The sequence below is a fragment of the Delphinapterus leucas genome, chromosome 5 (genome assembly GCF_059928025.1).
Source record: "Delphinapterus leucas isolate spDelLeu-1000000601 "Yukka" chromosome 5, BTC_Dleu_Yukka2, whole genome shotgun sequence".
Taxonomy (NCBI): Eukaryota; Metazoa; Chordata; class Mammalia; order Artiodactyla; family Monodontidae; genus Delphinapterus; species Delphinapterus leucas.
Genome location: NC_143133.1, coordinates 104,546,757 through 104,569,673, shown reverse-complemented (window position 1 = coordinate 104,569,673; position 22,917 = coordinate 104,546,757). Strand labels below are relative to the sequence as shown.

General features: G+C 39.0%; 1 protein-coding gene across 1 annotated transcript in view; it reads right to left on the bottom strand.

The window, feature by feature from the left end:
• Window positions 1-22,917, bottom strand: part of RNF175 (ring finger protein 175) — a 59,010-nt gene that overhangs the window by 31,362 nt on the left and 4,731 nt on the right. The window contains 2 exon segments of the mRNA XM_089911271.1: window positions 3,560-3,704; window positions 9,473-9,519. Coding sequence (XP_089767397.1) covers window positions 3,560-3,704; window positions 9,473-9,519 — 192 coding nt within the window.

The window sequence follows — 22,917 nt, the reverse complement described above, 5'->3', positions numbered from 1 at the left end:
CAGATTAGGGAATTGTTCAGTCATTATTTCTTCAAAGAAATTTTCTGTCCCTTTCTCCCTCTCTTCTCCTTCTCAGACCCCTGTAATGTGAATGTTAGTATACTTGATGCTGTCCCAGAAGTCCCTTAATATATCCTCATTTTTTAAAATTCTTTTTTCTTTTTGTTGTTCCGATTGGGTGATTTCCACTATTCTGTCTTCCAGGTCACTGATCCATTCTTCTGTATCATCTAATCTGCTGTTGATTCCCTCTAGTGTATTTTTCATTTCAGTTTTTGTATTCTTCAGCTCTGATTGGTTCTCTTCCTAACTATATGTTGAAGTTCTCACTGTGTTCCTCCATTCTTTTCCCAAGATCTGTGAGCATCTTTATGACCATTAACTGAACTCTTTATCGGGTAAATTACTTATCTCTGTTTCATTAGTTTTTTTTTTTTTCTGGAATTTTATCTTGTTCTGTTCTTTAAAATTCCTTTGTCTCCTCATTTGTTTGGCCTTTTGTATTTGTTTCTAAGAATTAGGTGTAATAGTTACCTCCCAGTCTTGAAGGAGGTGGCCTTGTGCAGCAGCACCCCTGTGTGGACTGTGTGTGCTGGACAGCTTTGGCAGGCTGGCTAGGGCTGGAGTGGGCATGGGCTGGGGATTTCCTAGGGCATGCTGGGGCTGGGCTGCCTAGGCAGGGTGGCTGGAGTGGGTGTGGGCTGGGGCCATTGCTATTTTAAAAGATACTGTGCTTCACTGGGTTCTGGTTAGAAGGCACCTTATGAAATATGATTTAAATAGGGGTTTGTGGGCTTGCCTGATAAATGACTTGTCATTTAAATTATTTCTATGATGAAATGCTTTCTCCACTTCAAGCAAGTGACATACAAGAGTTATCTAGACAGCACCTTCTCCTATGGGTGTAATCCTGCCTCATCAGAGGGGTCAACAATGGAGAGTTACTTGGAGCAGGAAACTCACATGGGCTGCACAAGGTGTCTTAAATCACTATGAGGCTCTCCAAAGGGAGCCAGAAAGGGCTTTTGTGGTCTTTTTGCCACAGTGACTCCTTGGGCCATCAGTCCTTATGACTTGCCAGTGTTGAGCACTGTGGAGCATCGTTCAGTGCATCGAGATAAAGGCAGAAGTTAATGTTGCCAAAAAGGGTGATGATGGGAAAAGTGGGAAAAGTGGCAGCTCTGAGAGGATATCCCCTCCAACCCTCACAACATTGGCAGCACCAGAGTGGGCTTCCCTGAACTCCACATGTACTTTCTGCCCATCTCAAGGTTGTACCAGCATTAGAGGTGTGTCTGATTAATAACTGTTTAAACTGCAGGCTTTCTCTGTGCAAAGCACCTGGTTGATATAATTAAGCCACAGCATGTTCTTGGAGCAGAGGCTTTGCATTCCAGTAGTCCGTGGCTTGATTCTGGGCTCCCTGGCTTACTACCTGTGGGACCTTGGCCACCCTATTTAGCATTTCTAAACTGTGATTGCCTCATTTATGAAGTGAGGAGGGTAGCACCAGATCCTAAAGCAGTCCCGAAGATTATGTGAGAAAATGTAGTAACTCAATATGTCATATTGTTTTTATGGTTGTGTTATGTTTTCCAAATGTACCTCTCCCTCTCCCCACCCAAATCTTCCTGCTTATTGGCGGTATGAGTTTGTAAAGCCCAGAACTTCCTTGCTACTCAGATTACACTGGACACAGATATGCTAGATCAGAAATTGTGTTGGTGTCAGAGCAGCCTCCACAAAGGGAAGCTTGGCCTTAAGTTGGAGTTGATGTGATCGAGCCCAACTCTTTGTGGCTGGCCTGTGGCCTGTTTTTGAGCCTGAATATTGCTTGACAGACAAACCCAGCTATAGTAGAGAGGAAACCCACTTCCCTTTCTCAGTTCTCTTTTCCACAGAGGAGCCCTTGTATACTCTGGGAGCGGAACAGCTGGTTTTTAAATGGCGTTGGTACTGGAGACTCTTCTTGGGTTTGCCTTCTGCACCATGCCAATTTGTTCCAACCAGCTTTCCTCGTTTGTCATGAAATCCTCCACTTCCAAATGGAACATAGCTAATATGGGACTTACCTATAATATGATGAATAAGCAACGATCCATAAAGATCCTTAGGGTGTACTACCTCTCATGAACTGGAGCTTCTTTATCCAGGAAGAAATGGGGCCTTAATCAGCCTCTCCCATTGTTGTCTCTTAAGATGTCAGTGGAGCATCTTGGCTCTCAGACTGTGTCAGGGCTTGGAGCTGAGCAGCCCGAAGAAGCTGGAGTGGGAGCACGGTGAGCATGAGCAGCAGACAGCATGGGCCCTGGCCATCTGAGATATAGGAGCTGTGAAGTGCCATGAGGCCGCATTTGGGTACTTTTGGTATTGGAGTTCCTCTTCATGTGCACAGATATACAGCATTTAGCTCAGGTAATTCATTATACAGTAGAAAAGTGAACCATTCTCATTGAAATAGAATATGAATTATGTTCAGGGGATGAAAACAAGTAAATTTCAATTCATCCAAAACTTAGATCCCTTTCACAAGTTTTAAACAACTTATATTTTGTAAGAAGGAGAAAGGATACCATATGTCCATTTACTGATGGATAAACCAGGCCCTACAAAGGCTGTATAAAACTCCAAACTGGCCAATTTAGAAGGTCTCTTAATACCACCCTAAAGCTCTTCCCCAAATGGGATTAAATTAAGATACTCATAAACCAGAATTCATTTATTTGAATTTCACTCTTTATCTTTACATTTATTTATCTGGTTTCTCTCACTGAATATATTTTCCTTCTCCAAAGTAGAAGAAAAAATTGATATTTATCTCTCCCACTTTTCTAGAGGATTAAAAAAGAATACCTGAATGGCTAAAAAATCATAAAAATATTTCATAGAAGCTTATGATTTATTCTCCTACACAGATCAAAATTTGACATTGCCTTATTATCATTGAACACTACACATTTTCTCTTCATCTCATCAGTTTTATCTGGATTGGATTCAGATCTTGTTCAGAACAAGAACACAGAGAGCAAGAACAAACTTGTGGACACATTATGAGGTTATAAGCCCTTTGGAAAGATTTGTGAATGATCTGATGGAATTATATACATTTCAAGAGGTTGGCAATGGGAATTAAAGTGAGCACTGGAATATTAAACTTCATTTGTTATGAGAGTAATAGCTTGTCCATTAGTCATGATTTATCAGACATAAAATACATACGTAGTTGTTAGAAGTACAAACTTCCAACTCTTGCTTTATGATAAAATGTATGTGATGTGACTTAGCATGGGATCCAATAAAATGCTGAGGAAAAAGTCAACATGCAAATAGTGCTCTAAAAAATTTAAACAATAGTTTCACTTCTCTTTCTCCAGGCCTTCACTAGCTGATGTCTAAAATAATAAATTTCACAGACATGTTGGAATCACCATTAAATAGGAATGTGAATGCACAGCAGTAGAGCAAATCTCCAGTTTTGCTACAAAGGGTCAAAGAGGTGTAATACCCTCCTCCTCATCATGAAAATGGATATTAAATATACTTTCTAATGGTTAAAATTAAGGGTGTGGTGGGGAAAGAAGGAATGGAATACATACTGTGGTGTTCTCCCTGAGAGGGGTTTTTGGGTAGCGCTGAAGAGGATGTAGCTGGTAATAACTGAGAACATTCCCCACATAGACAGAAATCACCACCAGTAAAGTTTTTTTTTTAACATCTTTATTGCAGTATAATTGCTTTACAATGGTGTGTTAGTTTCTGCTTTATAACAAAGTGAATCAGTTATACATATACATATGTTCCCATGTCTCTTCCCTCTTGCATCTCCCTCCCTCCCACCCTCCCTAACCCACCCCTCTGGGTGGTCACAAACCACCTAGCTGATCTCCCTGTGCTATGCGGCTACTTCCCACTAGCTATCTATTTTATGTTTGGTAGTGTATATATGTCCATGCCTCTCTCTCGCTTTGTCACAGCTTACCCTTCCCCCTCCCCATATCCTTAAGTCCATTCTCTAGTAGGTCTGAGACTTTATTCCCGCCTTACCCCTAGGTTCTTCATGACCTTTTTTTCTCTTAGATTCCATATATATGTGTTAGCATATGGTATTTGTTTTTCACTTTCTGACTTCACTCTGTATGACAGACTCTAGGTCCATCCACCTCACTACAAATAACTCAATTGTGTTTCTTTTAATGGCTGAGTAATATTCCATTGTATATATGTGCCACATCTTCTTTATCCATTCATCTGTTGATGGACACTTAGGTTGCTCCCATGTCCTGTCTATTTCAAATAGAGCTGCAATGAACATTTTGGGACATAACTCTTTTTGAATTCTGGTTTCCTCAGGGGATATGCCCAGTAGTGAGATTGCTGGGTCGTATGGTAGTTCTATTTGTAGTATTTTAAGGAACCTCCATACTGTTCTCCATAGTGGCTGTACCAATTCACATTCCAACCAACAGTGCAAGAGTGTTCCCTTTTCTCAACACCCTCTTCAGCATTTATTGTTTCTAGATTTTTTGATGATGGCCCTTCTGACTGGTGTGAGATGAGATCTCATTGTAGTTTTGATTTGCATTTCTCTAATGATTAATGATGTTGAACATTCTTTAATGTGTTTGTTGGCAATCTGTATATCTTCTTTGGTGAAATGTCTATTTAGTTCTTCTGCCCATTTTTGGATTGGGTTGTTTGTTTTTTTGTTATTGATCTGCATGAGCTACTTATAAATTTTGGAGATTAATCCTTTGTCAGTTGCTTCATTTGCAAATATTTTCTCCCATTCTGAGGGCTGTCTTTTGGTCTTGTTTATGGTTTCCTTTGCTGTGCAAAAGCTTTGAAGTTTCATTAGGTACCATTTGTTTATTTTTGGTTTTACTTCCATTTCTCTAGGAGGTGGGTCAAAAAGGATCTTGCTGTGATTTATGTCATATAGTGGTCTACCTATGTTTTCCTCTAAGAGTTTGATAGGGTCTTACACTTAGGTCTCTAATCCATTTTGAGTTTATTTTTGTGTATGGTGTTAAGGAGTGTTCTAATTTCATATTTTTACATGTACCTGTCCAGCTTTCCCAGCACCACTTATTGAAGAGGCTGTCTTTTCTCCACTGTATATTCTTGCCTCCTTTATCAAAGATAAGGTGACCATATGTGCGTGGGTTTATCTCTGGAGTTTCTATCCTGTTCCATTGATCTATATTTCTGTTTCTGTGCCAGTACCCTACTGTCTTGATTATTGTAGTTTTGTAGTATAGTCTGAAGTGCAGGAGCCTGATTCCTCCAGCTCCGTTTTTCTTTCTCAAGATTGCTTTGGCTATTCGGAGTCTTTTGTGTTTCCATACAAATGGTGAAATTTTTTGTTCTAGTTCTGTGAAAAATGCCAGTGGGAGTTTGATAGGGATTGCATTGAATCTGCAGATTGCTTTGGGTAGTAGAGTCATTTTCACAATGTTGATTCTTCCAATCCATGAACATGGTATATCTCTCCATCTATTTGTATCATCTATAATTTCTTTCATCAGTGTCTTATAATTTTCTGCATACAGGTCTTTGTCTCCTTAGGTAGGTTTATTCCTATATATTTTATTCTTTTTGTTGCAATGATAAATGCGAGTATTTTCTTAATTTCACTTTCCGGTTTTTCATCATTAGAGTATAGGAATACAAGAGATTTCTGTGCATTAATTCTGTATCCTGCTACTTTACCAAATTCATTGATTAGCTCTAGTAGTTTTCTGGTAGCATCTTTAGGATTCTCTATGTATAATATGTCATCTGCAAACAGTGACAGCTTTACTTCTTCTTTTCCAATTTGGATTCCTTTTATTTCTTTTTCTTCTCTGATTGCTGTGGCTAAAACTTCCAAAACTACGTTGAATAAGTGTGGTGAGAGTGGGCAACCTTGTCTTTTTCCTGATCTTAGTGGGAATGGTTTCAGTTTTTCACCATTGAGAACAATGTTGGCTGTGGGTTTGTCATATATGACCTTTATTATGTTGAGGAAAGTTCCCTCTATGCCTACTTTCTGGAGGGTTTTTATCGTAATTGGGTGTTGAATTTTGTTGAAAGCTTTCTCTGCATCTATTGAGATGATCATATGTTTTTCCTCCTTCAATTTGTTAATATGGTGTGTCACACTGATTGATTTGCGTATATTGAAGAATCCTTGCATTCCTGGAATAAACCCCACTTGATCATGGTGTATGATCCTTTTAATGTGCTGTTGGGTTCTGTTTGCTAGTATTTTGTTGAGGATTTTTGCATCTACGTTCATCAGTGATATTAGCCTGTAGTTTTCTTTCTTTGTGATATCTTTGTCTGGTTTTGGTATCAGAGTGATGGTGGCCTCATAGAATGAGTTTGGGAGTGTTTCTCCCTCTGCTATATTTTGGAAGAGTTTGAGAAAGATAGGTGTTATCTCTTCTCTAAATGTTTATAGAATTCGCCTGTGAAGCCATCAGGTCCTGGGCTTTTGTTTGTTGGAAGACTTTTAATCGCAGTTTCAATTTCAGTGCTTCTGATTTGTGTGTTCATAGTTTCTATTTCTTCCTGGTTCAGTCTTGGCAGGCTGTGCATTTCTAAGAATTTGTCCATTTCTTCCAGGTTGTCCATTTTATTGACATAGAGTTGCTTGTAGTAATCTCTCATGATCCTTTGTATTTCTGCAGTGTCAGTTGTTACTTCTCCTTTTTCATTTCTAATTCTATTGATTTGAGTCTTCTCCCTTTTTTTTCATGATGAGTCTGGCTAATGGTTTATCAATTTTATTTATCTTCTCAAAGAACCAGCTTTTAGTTTTATTGATCTTTGCTATCACTTCCTTCATTTCATTTTCATTTATTTCTGATCTGATCTTTATGATTTCTTCCCTTCTGCTAACTTCGGGGTTTTTTTGTTCTTTCTCTAATTGCTTTAGGTGCAAGGTCACGTTGTTTATTTGAGATGCTTCCTGTTTCTTAAGGTAGGATTGTATAGCTATAAACTTCCCTCTTAGAGCTGCTTTTGCTGCATCCAATAGGTTTTGGGTCTTCATGTCTCCATTGTCATTTATTTCTAGGTATTTTTTGATTTCCTCTTTGATTTCTTCAGTGATCACTTCGTTATTAAGTAGTGTATTGTTTAGCCTCCATGTGTTTGTATTTTTTTACAGATTTTTTTCCTGTAGTTGATAGCATTGTGGTCAGATAAGATGCTTGATAAGATTTCACTATTCTTAAATTTACCAAGGCTAGATTTGTGGCCCAAGATATGATCTATCCTGGTGAATGTTCCATGAGCACTTGAGAATAATGTGTATTCTGTTGTTTTCGGATGGAATGTCCTATAAATATCAATTAAGTCCATCTTGTTTAATGTGTCATTTAAAGCTTGTGTTTCCTTATTTATTTTCATTTTGGATGATCTGTCCATTGGTGAAAGTGGGGTGTTAAAGTCCCCTACTATGATTGTGTTACTGTCGATTTCCCCTTTTATGGCTGCTTGTATTTGTCTTATGTATTGATGTGCTCCTATGTTGGGTGCATAAATATTTACAATTGTTATATCTCCTTCTTGGATTGATCCCTTGATCATTATGTAGTGTCCTTCTTTGTCTCTTGTAATAGTCTTTGTTTTAAAGTCTATTTTGTCTGCAATGAGAATTGCTACTACAGCTTTCTTCTGATTTCCATTTGCATGGAATATATTTTTCCATCCCCACACTTTCAGTCTGTATTTGTCCCTGGGTCTGAAGTGGGTCTCTTGTAGACAGCATATATAAGGGTCTTGTTTTTGTATCCATTCAGCCAGTCTGTGTCTTTTGGTGGGAGCATTTAATCCATTTACATTTAAGGTAATTATCGATATGTATGTTCCTATTCCCATTTTCTTAATTGTTTTGGGTTTGTTATTGTAGGTCTTTTCCTTCTCTTGTGTTTCCTGCCTAGAGAAGTTCCTTTAGCATTTGTTGTAAAGCTGGTTTGGTGGTGCTGAACTCTCTCAGCTTTTGCTTGTCTGTAAAGGTTTTAATTTCTCCATCAAATCTGAATGAGATCCTTGCTGGTTAGAGTGATCTTTGTTGTAGGTTTTTCTCCTTCATCACTTTAAATATGTCCTGCCACTCCCTTCTGGCTTGCAGAGTTTCTGCTGAAAGATCAGCTGTTAACCTTATGGGGATTCCTTTGTGTGTTATTTGTTTTTCCCTTGCTGCTTTTAATATGTTTTCTTTGTATTTAATATTCGATAGCTTGATTAATATGTATCTTGGTGTGTTTCTCCTTGGATTTATCCTGTATGGGACTTTATGTGCTTCCTAGACTTGATTAACTATTTCCTTTCCCATATTTGGGAAGTTTTCAACTACAATCTCTTCAAATATTTTCTCAGTCCCTTTCTTTTTCTCTTCTTCTTCTGAGACCCATATAATTCGAATGTTGATGCATTTAATGTTGTTCCAGAGGTGTCTGAGACTGTCCTCAGTTCTTTTCATTCTTTTTTCTTTATTCTGCTCTGCAGTAGTTATTTCCACTATTTTATCTTCCAGGTCACTTATCCATCCTTCTGCCTCAGTTATACTGCTATTGATCCCTTCTAGAGTATTTTTAATTTCATTCATTGTGTTATTCATCATTGCTTGTTTCCTCTTTAGTTCTTCTAGGTCCTTGTTAAGTGTTTCTTGAATTTTCTCTTTTCTATTTCCAAGATTTTGGATCATCTTTACTATCATTATTCTGAATTCTTTTTCAGGTAGACTGCCTATTTCCTCTTCATTTGTTAGGTCTGGTGGGTTTTTATCTTGCTCCTTCATCTGCTGTGTGTTTTTCTGTCTTTTCATTTTGCTTATCTTACTGTATTTGGGGTCTCCTTTTTGCAGGCTGCAGGTTTGTAGTTCCCGTTGTTTTTGGTGTCTGTCCCCAGTGGCTAAGGTTGGTTCAGTGGGTTGTGTAGGTTTCCTGGTGGAGGGGACTAGTGCCTATGTTCTGGTGGATGAGGCCGGATCTTGTCTTTCTGGTGGGCAGGTCCACATCTGGTGGTGTGCTTTGGGGTGTCTGTGGCCTTTTTATGATTTTAGGCATCCTCTCTGCTAATGGATGGGGCTCTGTTCCTGTCTTGCTAGTTGTTTGGCATAGGGTGTCCAGCACTGTAGCTTGCTGGTCGTTGAGTGAAGCTGGGTGTTGGTGTTGAGATGGAGATCTCTGGGAGATTTTTGCCGTTTGATATTATGTGGAGCTGGGAGGTCTCTTGTGGACCAGTGTCCTGAAGTTGGCTCTCCCACCTCAGAGGCACAGCCCTGATGCTTGGCTGGAGCACCAAGAGACTGTCCTCCACATGGCTTTTGGGAGGTCTGAGGTCTTCTGCCAGTGTTCAGTGGGTGTTCTATAGGAGCAGTTCCACGTGTAGATGTATTTCTGATGTATCTGTGGGGAGGAAGTTTATCTCCGCCCCCTACTCTTCCACCATCTTCTCCTGTCTCCACCACCAGTGAATTTTTATTGTGAAAAACTAAGGTACAACCCACATCTGCAACAGGGTCACCAGCTGTCAGAGAGATAAACAGAAAGGCTCCTTCAGTGACTGAGGGCCTGATGGCACATCTACTAGTACATGATTCAGAAGCTACTCTGGGGCAGGGGGAAGCCACCTTCACCATCCTGTCTGGAACATGCACCTGGCTCACCACCCACCTGCAAGCTGCTCTGTACATGTGCAGCTATGGAAGGCACAGTTATTTGAACATTAGGATGGGAAATAATCCAAAATACGCATCTTCTGTCACCTCCTTCTACAGATGTTTCAGATGAAAGGAACTTTAGGGTGCAACAGCTATGTGATTTTGGACAAATGAGCTGCACTTTAGTGGTAAAATCGGGGGACACAATGTCTGCTTCCCCTGTGTTGACTGAGGTGGGGAACAAACGAGATCGCAGCTGGGAAAGTGCTCTGGAAGCAGTACTGAGCTACAGGGAGCCGAGCGGCTGTTGTTACTATGACAGCACATAAACAAATGCACTGCGGTGGCAAAGGAGGGAGTGGTATCGATGCAGCAGTGTCTGGGACTCTCCTGCCTGCTGTCCCACTGTGCTCTGCAGGGCTACTTTCGCATCCCCACTGTTGGGTTACCTTTTCCCTGATGATTGGATCTTCAACCCACCATATTTCTTCTTGTCTTTTCTCTTCAGTTATTGGTGCCCTGTCCAGGCAGCCCCAGATGTGGATCAGACTCTTTCGTGTCCCTCTGTGTGTAACCCCTTTGTGGCCTATACCACTGACCTGAGTCCAAGTAGCCTTCAGAGGGTCCTTTAAGTTTGCTGGCCTCAATCCCACTTGGCCGGAAGCAGGATAGACTGTGCTGATGAGCTGTCGGGTCAATGACTTGTTATGGTTACCATAGTGACACTCTTACTCTATAGATCAGGCCTAATGCCAGCTACTCACCTCCTTATAAAAACCACAATAGCAATAACCTTTGATCTTTTATTTTTTATCACATTCAGACTAACCACCTATATATGCTCAGCACCAATATACGAGGAGGCTGGCAAAGAGGTTTTGTCTCAGGTGCAGACTTTAATAGGTGGTGGCACCTGGCAATACTCTGTTGAGGGAGATTATGAGATCGGGTCTTAGTTTAGCAGTAAAGAGTATCATGATCAGTTAATTATGTCTGCCAGTGATGTGGAAAAAGTTGCCAGAGCACGCATGTCACATGTTCGTCACCTGAGTATAAAAAAGACTGATGTCACTTGTTTGTTTACTTTCTTCATCTTCGTGATAAAAAGAAGTGGCTTAGAAAAAAAAGTTTGTGAGTATATTTTTGGGTCCTTTAATAAGAACTTGGTTATAATAGTCTCAAAGTCAATAACCAAAATTATTTGATAGAACTTCAAGATTTAAACCAAAAAGGCCCAAGGCCACAGCCATTCTTCTTTCCATGTCAAATAAGAAGACATCTTCCAGGCTTTTTATTCTTGTTATTTCTTCATCTCATAAATGGCCTGGATCTGAAGTCTTCTTAGAGTGGCTCTAAATCTTCTTTCAGGGAACACTACAATTGTTATTATATATATGCATTTGAACAAAAATACACACAGATCAAATCTGAAGTAACTATTTGGAGAGTTCAGGAAAAAATATCTTATAATAATTTACTTTTTTTGTCTTTAAATTACAGGCAGTATTTCCAGGGAAGAGTAAATACTCTTTACTTCTGTCCAAATTAGTCAGATCATTGCTTTAATTTTCCATTCTACTTTGTGGGTACCGTCAAAGCTAATGAATGAGTTTGCACCTTTCTTTCTGAAATTGAGATAAAGATGTATATATCTAAACAGGAAAAACAGGCTTTACTTAAGGAAGTAGAGTAGTTTTCATGAGGGCCACAAACCACATGCTAGGTAACCAGGACTCAAGATATGTTTCCTTTAGCACTCAGCGTCAGCAACTTTGACTCTACTAGTGATAATGAAAGTGTGCAGCCCCTTGAAAAATCTCCTCCGTATCTAGATCATTCATTTCCCATAGCTGATCATAGAGATTGTTAGCTATGATAAATGATAGATTTTGACTTTTTTCTTAGTTTATTACTTCTGATATTAAAAGAGGAAATGGACATAAACTCCATGTTTCAAAATCTGATCATCTCTTATTTGCATTTTTCATCTTTCTGTTTTAAGAATTTGATTCACTTTTATATCTACCCCATAAAATGCTGAATTTTTTTAAAATAAAAAGTTAAGATTCAGTTCAGTTTAATTTAGTGAAACTACCATGCTCCTATGTTTTATACTTTAGATTATAAGCCAAAATTTACAAGACTAATCCATTTCCTCTAATCAGTGGAGCTACACTCTTTTACAATTTGAAGTGATGACTGGACTATATTCTTATAAAACTAGGTCTTTCCCTGTAGGTCTATAAGTACAACCTATTTCTAGAAGATTCCAAATTTCTCTTACTTGATGCCTGGATTTAATTAACAGTAAATAACAATGTTCAAATGTATACACATGCTACTTAAAAAAATATAGGCCTTGGAGATCAGAAATAAAAAGAAAGCAAAAAATCATTATAATGTATGGTATATGCAAATATTTAATTTCTTAACTATCTTTAAAGTGGATACCCAGTGCCGTGTTTTCTCAGCATGCAAGGGGAAAGGTCAGAAGTTTGCATGATGAATTCAATAATTGTATAAGAACTCATTTTGAAACGAGGGCCACATTTCAGAGCAATTTAAAAGATTCTTTATCAATTTCCAGAGCAGTTAGAACTTCTCATTTTTAATAATAACTGCCACATATGAAATGTAGGAATGTTGTGCCTCATAAATAAACGCATGAAATATGTGAAATTGAGGCACATGCATGCAAAGGAGGAAGCCTGGCAGCTGGGACACATTAATAATGCCAGAGGGGTCACCATCTGGGCATGTGCGGATAAAACACATCTGCATTCCTGGCAAAGGGCAGCCTGTGCATCTGGATCACATCACCCCGTCCTCCCCACCCACGCATCACGGCAGGAGGAATTTCCTGACGAATAAGATGCTGCTGAAAGGTACCATGTTTGTTCTTGCAGCCATGCACATAATGAATCTAAAAAGAACTGCTAATCAAGTCAAAACAAAGGAATCTTTTCATTTGTCTAATTGTACAGAATGATGAATGAGTCACACGGTATGAAAGAAAGAAAGAAAAAGAAGAAAGAAAAAGAGAAAGAAAGAAAAAGAAAGTTGTGTTATGCCCATTCCCTTTGCGCTACAAATCCTAAACTATCTGTGACCATTTGTGGTGGGTCTGTGTGTATTTGTATGGGTGGTGCTGGAGGGAGAGCAGAGGGGTGCTCAGAGGTAAGCAGAAAATTATAATTTCCTGGCTCCAGGAAATATTGCTGCTATCAATTCAAAGTCAATGAAGGAGAGTGTGGACAAATCAAACAAGCAAAAGTACGGAATCCTGGCATATGAAGGGCTCTTAGAAATTCACTTGCTCCATATTTCTATCTTCAAATCAATTGACTGTTGATTTTGCTACTTAAATTCTTAAAGGAGATTCTGCAGTGGCATATATGTATACATGTAAGTATGTATGCAACTATGTATGTATTTGTGTATTAAAAAGATTTGAATAGATAACACTTTATTGGTACAGTAATATGTTTTAGTGTTTCACAGCTATTAATAGGCAGGAAGTTTGATTTAAATAAAGCAAATTTTCAATCTGTGGCAAATTATTTGCCTGTGTATTGAGGCAAGTTAACAGTGTATCTGAAGCTGAAATTCTGTGTATTTACTCATCAAGCCTTCTATTGATTTGAAGAGCAATAGAAAGATTCTTTTTTGGTGCACCCTCCTCCACTTCCTGCAGATACGAAAAACAGGATACATAAAAGAAGGTGGCGAGGGTGTTGTTGAATGAAATTTTATTTTTAATTAAATGCTGTTAAAAGCATTTGGGAATAATTTAACTTTGAGGCTTTGCCTATGTGTATACTGTATCAACACTAGCAGCTGGAAAGAGAAAAATTCAAATATCCAGATGTTCAGTCTATGCTGTGCTAAAAATGTTATCGTGTATTTGCAAACATTCAGGTATTTAGTAGTATCTCAAACAAAATCTGAAAAATTTTCTACTTTCTACCCACACTTTTTGGCATCATCTAGGAGCAGTTTATGTTATATTTTTCAACTTTATTTTCTTAATAACCTGTTTCCTTTGCTTTATGTATTTATGATAAGCTTCTCTGATGTACACAGCTCCTATAGACCATACAACAGAATCAGTCTAGACAAATTAAATGAGCACTTCAGAAGACAGACAAATTTGTTAAAAGCTGTATCTGAAAAAATTCTGAGCTTTTGGATTGGTCTCTTGCCTCTGAAGTACCTGGTCCAAATTATGCATGAAATAATGTGAAAGTAATAATACTTTATGCATAATAAATAATACCTTCAGGGCATAAATATTATGTATAAATAATAATAATACCTTCAATGTACAAAGCTGTTCACACACATTATTGTGTGTGTACTTCCTACTTTTTTTTCTAAATTCCTCCCTTTTTTATCTGTAAACTCCCACTCCCACCATTTATCATTGATTGACTGAATTGTTCCATCCCAGTACACAAATATAGGAGTATCAGAATTGTTAACCTGTACCGCATGGGAAACAACCTTACCCACTAGTGATCACATGAAGCTCCTATTGACTTCATCTTACAGACTCCTCTCATTTCCAAAGGTACTCAGAGCAGTACCTTTCCCTCTAATTCCCTTCAATGAGGTTGTTTCACACACTTGTAATGCACTTAGATTTTCTCTTCACGGTCTGCATTTCTCCCTGGGATTCCCTAAACTTCCTAAATGATTTTTTAAAATTTGCATACCTTAAGGTCTGCTTTTTGTGCTGTATAGTTCAACGGGATTTGACAAATGCATAATATCTTGTAAGCAAAATTACAGTATCATACAGATCAGTTTTACTGCCTTAAATTCCCATTTCACTTCCTTATCCTTATCCTTTTCCTTCCCTGAGCCACTGGCAACCACTGATTATTTTATTGTCTTTGTTTTTGCATTTTCCAGAATGTCATATAATTGGAATCGTACACTATATAGCCTTTTCATATTGGCTTGTTCCTTCATGTCTTTTTGTGGCTTGATAGCCCATATCTTTTTACTGCTGACTAATGCTTCATTGTATGGAGGTACCACAGTTTGCTTACTCATTCATATTTTAAAGGACATCTTGGTTGCTTCCAGTTTGGGGTGATTATGAATAAAGGTGCTTTAAATATTTTCATGCAGGTTTTTTTGTGAATGTAAGTTTCAATTCAATTGGGTAAATACCTAGTAGTGATCGCTGAATCATAAGGCTATGTCTAGCTTTGTGGGAGACTGCCCAGCTGCCTTCCAAACTGGTTTAACATTTTGCATTCCCACACAGCAAGAGTTCCTGCTGCTCCACATCCTCATCAGCATTTGGTATTGTTAGATTTTTTATTTTAACCATTCTAATAAGCATGTATTGGTAACTCATTATTGTTTTGACTTGCCATTCCCTAATGACAAATGGTGAGCTTCTTTTCATATGCTTATTTGCCATCTGTATATCTTCCTTGATGAGCTGTCTTTTTAGATATTTTGACATTTAACTGAGTTGATTTCTTATGATTGAGCTTTAAGTATATTTTGGATAGAAGTCCTTTATTAAGTATGTATTTTATAGTTACTTTCTCCCAGTTTGTAGCTTGTCTTTTCATTCCCTTAACAGTGTCTTTCACAGAGCACTTTTTACTTCAAATAAAATCCAACTTACCAATATTTTCTTTCCTGGATCATGCTTTAGGTGTTGTATCTAAAAACTCATCACCAAATGCAAATTCATCTAGATATTTTTCCTATGTTATCTTCTAGAAGTTTTATAGTTTTGCATTTTACATTTAGGTCCATGATCCATTTTGAGTTCATTTTTGTGAAATACATAAGTTCTATGTCTAGATTGTCTAGATTATTATTAATTTTTTTGCATATGGATGGCCAGTTGTTTCAGTACCATTTGTTGAAAGATATCCTTGCTCCATTGAATTGCCTTTTTGCTCCTTTGTCATGGATCAGTTGACTATATTTGTGGGGGTCTATTTATGGGCTCTCTATTCAGTTCCATTGATATATGTGTCTATTCTTTCACCAATACCACACTGTAGTCATTACTACAGCTTTATAGTAAATCTTGAAGTTGGGGAGCATCACTCCTCCAACATTGTTCTTCATTGTTGTGCTGTCTATTCTAGGTCATTTGCCTTTTCTTATAAATTGTAGAATCAGTTTGTCAATGTTCACAAAATAGATTGCTGGGATTTTGATTGGGATTGTAGAACCTTTAGATCAAGTTGGAAAGAATCAACATCTTGACAATATTGAACTTTCCAATCCATGAACATTGATTATCTTTCCATTTATTTGAGATCTTCTGTTTTTGCATATAGCTCTTGTACATATTTTGCTAGATTTGTACCTAAGTATTTCCTTCCTAAGTATTGCAAATGGTATTGTGTTTTAATTTCAAATTCCAATTATTCATTGCTAGTATATAAGAAAGTAATTGGCTTTTGTATATTGACCTCATTTCCTACAACCTTGCTATAATCATTTATTATTTCCAGGAGTTTTTTGTTGATTTTTTTGGAGTTTTCCATAGAGACAAACATGTCATCTGCAAACAAAGATGGTTTTATTTCTTCCTTCCCAATCTGTATACCTTTTATTTCCTTTTTTGTCTTATTGTACTAGCCAGGACTTCCAGCACAATGACAAATTGGGGTGATAAGAGGAGACATTTTTGTCTTCTTCCTTATCTTAAGGGGAAAGCATCCAGTTTCTCACCATTAAGTATAATGTTAGGGTAGGTTTTTTGTAGATATTCTTATCAAGTTGAAGAGTTCCCCTCTATTTCTAGTTTGCTGAGAGTTTTTATATGAATGGGTGTTGGACCTTGTCAGATGCTTTTTCTACATCCATTAATATAATCATGTAAGTTTTCTTCTTTACCCTCTTGATGTGGTTGGTTGCATAAACTGATTTTTAATTGTTGAACCAATCTTACCTACCTGGAACAAATTCCACTTGGTCATAATGTATAATTCTTTTAAATGCATGGTTTAATTCAATTTGCTTCTATTTTGTTTAGGAATTTTACAATTATTTTGGTGAGAGATACTGGTCTAGAGTTTCTCTTATAATGTCTTCATCTGGTTGAGTTATTAGGATAATGCTGGCTTCAAAGAATGCGTTCTGAAATATTTCCTCTGCTTCGACTTTCTAGAGAGATTGTAGAGAATTTGTATCATTTCTTCCTTAAATGTGTGGTAGAATTCACCAGTGAAACCATCTGGACCTGGTGCTTTATGTTTTGGAAGGTTATTAATTATTGATTCAATTTTTAAAGATAGATATAAGGCTTATTCAGACTGTTTCTCCTTATGTGAGTTCTGGTATAGTTTGAGTCTTTCAAGGAATTAGTCTATTTCATCTAAACTTGTAGGAATACAGTTGTTCATAATATTCATTTATTTGCTTTTTATGTCCATGAGATCAGTAATAATGACCCTTTATTCTTTTCTTATATTAGTAATTTGTGTTCTCTCTCTTATTTTTCTTTGTTAGCTGGCTAGAGGTTTATTAAATTTATTGATCTTCTCAAAGAACTAGCTTTTCAACTAGTTTTGAACTCTTCTCCCCTTAGCATGACTTGTAATTTTTGGGTGAGAAGTTCTTATTGAGGTTCTTATTTGGGTAGTAAGAACATTTAGTGTGAGATTTTGTGTTAATTTGGCTAGGAGTTGGGCTGTGTTTGATGTTTGCCATGTGTTAGAGGCTTCAATTTCCATTAGCATACATGTTTGTGTCTCCCTTTTTGTCACTGGTTTCCCTAGAAACGCATTCTTGTGTAGCTTGCAGCTCTTTCAGCTGTAATCCACTGTTTTCTGGATGCCTGATGATGTGGGGGTCAGGTGATGGGCAGTGGAAGTGTTCTATTATTCCGTGATTAAGCCTTGGTCTTTTAGTAGTCTCCATACTACGACCTTCACAGTGTTTCTGAACTTTTTGTTTTCCCCTGAGGTGAGACAGGAAGGCTAGAGGGGCCTGGAGTTGGGTAATTTCCCTTTCTCCACATTGGCTAAGGCTCTGATAAAATCTTTTCCCTTGCTGTGCAGGTCTTTGTCATGGTGAACACTCTGGAACTCTAGTTCAAAATAATTAACTTTGCCCCTAACCCTGTCAGAAGCACAAAAGTTTTTCTTGGCTTTTTACCATGAGAAGACTTGGTGGGATCCTTGGAGGTAAAACCTACAAAAATATGGGCGGTCCTTAAGACTGTGGCCCCAGGAGTTTCTCACTCTCACACTGGCCTAAACTCTACTCCCAGCAATTCTTCCAAGTTACCCATTAAGTGTTTCCTCCAGTTTATGGCTCTTGCAGCTTCTGCTCACAATAAGCAGATCTTAGTTTTGAGTTCCTGTATTCACCTGTCTTTCCAGTTTTGTGGGTGATGGCTTTCCCTGTGACCTCAATTCTCTGATAGGTCCAGGAAAAGTCACTGACATTCAGTTTGTTCAGCTTTTTTTTTTCTTGTTATATGGGAGTGATGATTTTCAAGCTTCTTACATATTAGAGCTGAAACTAGCAGGCCTTCCTATTTTTAAAAATTCCATCATTTTAAAGATCAGGAAACTGAGGCTCACTGTGGTAAGATGAGTAGCTAGAGTTGTCTAACTCCTAAGCCAGTGTTCTTGGCTTCACAGCCTGCTCCTGGTTCCTGGCAATACATCTCACAGAACCAGCCTGGGGAATACTCCCAGACAAAGCAGATGGCAGAGTAGGAGGGTGTGCTAAGGCAGGGTAAACAGGTGTGATGTTTGAAAAAACAATACATCAAAATCTCCTAACAGAGAATGTAAATTAATGGGGGGTGTATTCATTTTAGCTTTACAAAAGCATTCAGAAAAGGACTCTTTTATTAGTAAACTGCTTTTACAGTGTATGATTAAATTTGCACAAATGTTATATACAAGTCATAACCCTTGAATGTATTCAGAGTCAACTAATGGTACTGAACACTCACTGTGTATCTAGAAATTCTCACAGGGAAATATTCTGAATCACAAGTCTGGGAGATGGGCTCTTATCTGCAGTGTTTGCATTTTGCAGATTAGGAAACCGTGATTCAGAGATATTGAAGGAGATGATCCTTGATATGAGAGAAAATAACTAGTGAGGTTGGATTCTTGTCTCTTCTCTGCAACTAATTAGTGATATGACCTTGATCAAGTTATTTAATCTCTCTGAACTATATTTCACAAAGGGAAGAAAAAAATTATTATCTCCCAGGGTAACTTAGATAATGTACAAAAAGCACTTATTACAACTATAATAAGATGTAATAGTTATATATAAATTTATATATAGCATTTCATATATAAGTATATTATTATAGTGATATAATTATTATTATTACTATGGAGTAACTATTATTATAGTAATTATAATTAAGTTATATATAATAATATACTACTAATATACTGGTGGAAGTTACAATATCAAATCACGGAAATAAACTTCACTATATGGCCCCTTATAGAAAAGAGCCAGTGAGAGGACCTTCAAGATGGCAGAGGAGTAAGACGTGGAGATCACCTTCCTCCCCAGAAATACATCAAAAATACATCTACATGTGGAACAACTCCTACAGAACACCTACTGAATGCTGGCAGAAGATGTCAGACTTCCCAAAAAGCAAGAAACTCCCCACGTACCTGGCCGTGTGGCTGACAGGGTCTTGGTGCTCCAGCCAGGTGTCAGGCCTGAGCCTTTGAGGTGGGATGGCCAAGTCCAGGACATTGGACAACCAGAGACCTCCTGGTCCCACGTAATACCAGTCGGTGACAGCCCTCCCCAGAGATATCCGTCTCAAAGTTAAGACCCAGCTCCACTTAACGCCCAGCAAGTTCCAGTGCTGGACACCTCATGTCAAACAACTAGCAAGACAGGAACACAACCACACCCATTAGCAGAGAGGCTGCCTAAAATCATAATAAGTTCACAGACACCCCAAAACACATCACTAGACGTGGTCCTGCCCACCAGAAAGACAAGATCCGGCCTCATCCACCAGAACACAGGCACTAGTCCCCTCCACCAGGAAGCCTACACAACCCACTGAACCAACCTTAGCCACTGGGGGCAGACACCAAAAACAATGGGAACTACAAACCTGCAGCCTGAGAAAAGGAGACCCCAAACACAGTAAGTTAAGCAAAATGAGAAGACAGAGAAACACACAGCAGACGAAGGAGCAAAGTAAAAACCCACCAGACCAAACAAATGAAGAGGAAATAAGCAGTCTACCTGAAAAAGAATAATGATAGTAAAGATGATCCAAAATCTTGGAAATAGAATACAGAAAATACAAGAAACGTTTAACAAGGACCTAGAAGAACTAAAGAACAAACAAACAATGATGAACAACACAATAAATGAAATTAAAAATTCTCTAGGACTTCCCTGGTGGCACAGTGGTTGAGAGTCCACCTGCCGAAGCAGGGGACATGGGTTCGTGCCCCGGTCTGGGAAGATCCCACGTGCCGTGGAGCGGCTAGGCCCATGAGCCATGGCCACTGAGCCTGCACGTCCGGAGCCTGCACTCCACAATGGGAGAGGCCACAACAGTGAGAGGACCGCATAACGCAAAAAAAAAAAAAAAAATTCTCTAGAAGGAATCAATAGCAGAATAACTGAGGCAGAAGAACGGATAAGTGACCTGAAAGATAAAATAGTGAAAATAACTACTGCAGAAGAGAATAAAGAAAAAAGAATGAAAAGAATTGAGGGCAGAGGGGAGACCTTCAAGATGGCAGAGGAGTAAGTCGTGGAGATCACCTTCCTCCCCACAAATACATCAGAAATACATCTACATGTGGAACAACTCCTACAGAACATGTACTGAGTGCTGGCAGAAGACCTCAGACTTCCCAAAAGGCAAGAAACTCCCCACATACCTGGGTAGGGCAAAAGAAAAAAGAATAAACAGAGAGAAAAGGATAAGAACGGGACCTGCACCAGTGGGAGGGAACTGTGAAGGAGGAAAGGTTTCCATACACTAAGAAGCCCCTTCACTGGCGGAGACGGTGGGTGGTGGTGGGGAAGCTTCAGAGCCATGGAGGAGAGCACAGCAATAGGGGTGCAGAGGGCAAAGCGGAGAGATTCCTGCACAGAGGATCTGTACCGACGAGCACTCACCAGCCTGAGAGGCTTGTCCGCTCACCTGCCAGGGTGGGTGGGGGCTGGGAGCTGAGGCTCGGTCTTCGGAGGTCAGATCCCAGGGAGAGGACTGGGGTTGGCTGCGTGAACACAGCCTGAAGGGGGCTAGTGCACGATAGGTAGCCGGGAGGGAGTCTGGGAAAAAGTCTGAAACTGCCTAAGAGGCAAGAGACCATTGTTTTAGCGTGCGTGAGGAGAGGGGATTCAGAGCACCGCCTAAATGAGCTTCAGAGATGGGCACGATCTGCGGCTATCAGTGCAGACACCAGACATGGGCATGAGATGCTAAGGCTGATGCTGCAGCCACCAAGAAGCCTGTGTGCAAGCACAGGTCACTATCCACACTTTCCCACCCGAGAGCCTGTGCAGCCCGCCACTGCCAGGGTCCCATGATCCAGGGACAACTTCCCCGAGAGAGCACGTGGCGCACCGCATGCTGTTGCTACGTCATGCCGGCCTCTGCCACTCACCCCACATTCCATACCCCTCCCTTCCCCAGGCCTGAGTGCTAATTTAACACCGTCCTGTCTGTGGGGAAACAGACGCCCTCAGGCAAGCTACATACAGAAGCGGGGCCAATCCAAAGCTGAATCCCAGGAGCTGTGCAAGCAAAGGAGAGAAAGGGAAATTTCCTCCAACAGCCTCAGAAGCAGCAGATTAAATCTTCACAATCAACTTGATGTACGCTGCATCTGTGGAATACCTGAATAGACGATGAATCATACCAAAATTGAGGTGGTGGACTTTGGGAGCAACTGTAGACTTGGGGTTTGCTGTATGTGACTGACTGGTTTCTGGTTTTAGGTTTATCTTAGTTAGTATTTAGAGTTTATTATCTTTGGTAGATTTATTTATTGATTTGGTTACTCTCTTCCTTTTTAAAAATATATAGATATACATATTTTTTTCCTTTTTCTCTTTTTCTGAGTGTGTATGTGTATACATCTTTGTGTTATATTGTCTATATAGCTTTGCTTTTACCATTTGTCCTAGGGTTCTGCCTGTCCTTGTTTTTTTAAGGATAGATTTTAGTGCTTGTTATCATTGGTGGATTTGTTTTTTGGCCTGGTTGTTCTCTTCTTTCTTTCTTTCTTTTTTCTTTCTTTTATTACCTTTTAAATTTTTAATAGTTTTTTATTTTAATAACTTTATTTGTTTTTATTTTATTTTATTCTTTCTTTCTTTCATATTTTCTCCCTTTTCATCTGAGCCAGGTGACTGACAGGGTCTTGATGTTCTGGCTGGGTGTCAGGTCTGTGCCTCTGAGGTAGGAGAGCTGAGTTCAGGACATTGGACCACCAGATACCTCCTGGTTCCATGTAATATCAAACAGTGAAAGCTCTCCCAGAGATCACCGTCTCAACGTTATGACACAGCTCCACTCAACAACCAGCAAACTACAGTGCTGGACACCCTATGCTACAAAACTAGCAAGACAGGAACACAACCACACCCATTAGCAAAGAGGCTGACTAAAATCATAAGTTCACAGACACCACAAAACTAACAACCAGATGTGGTCCTGCCCACCAGAAAGACAAGATCCAGCCTCATCCACCAGAACACAGGCACTAGTCCCCTCCACCAGGAAGCCTACACAACCCACTGAACCAACCTTAGCCACTGGGGGCAGACACCAAAAACAATGGGAACTATGAACTTGCAGCCTGTGAAAAGGAGACCCCAAACACAGTAAGTTAAGCAAAATGAGAAGACAGAGAAATACGCAGCAAATGAAGGAGCAAAGTAAAAACCCACCAGACCAAACAAAGAGGAAATAGGCAGTCTACCTGAAAAAGAATTCAGAGTAATGATAGTAAAGATATCCAAAATATTGAAAATAGAATGGAGAAAATACAAGAAACGTTTAACAAGGACTTAGAAGAACTAAAGAGCAAACAAACAATGATGAACAACACAATAAATGAAATTAAAAATTCTCTAGAATGAATCAATAGCAGAATAACTGAGCCAGATAAGTGACCTGGAAGATAAAATAGTGGAAATAACTACTGCAGAGCAGAATAAAGAAAAAAGAATGAAAAGAATTGAGGACAGTCTCAGATGCCTCTGGGACAACATTAAATGCACCAACATTTGAATTATCAGGGTCCTAA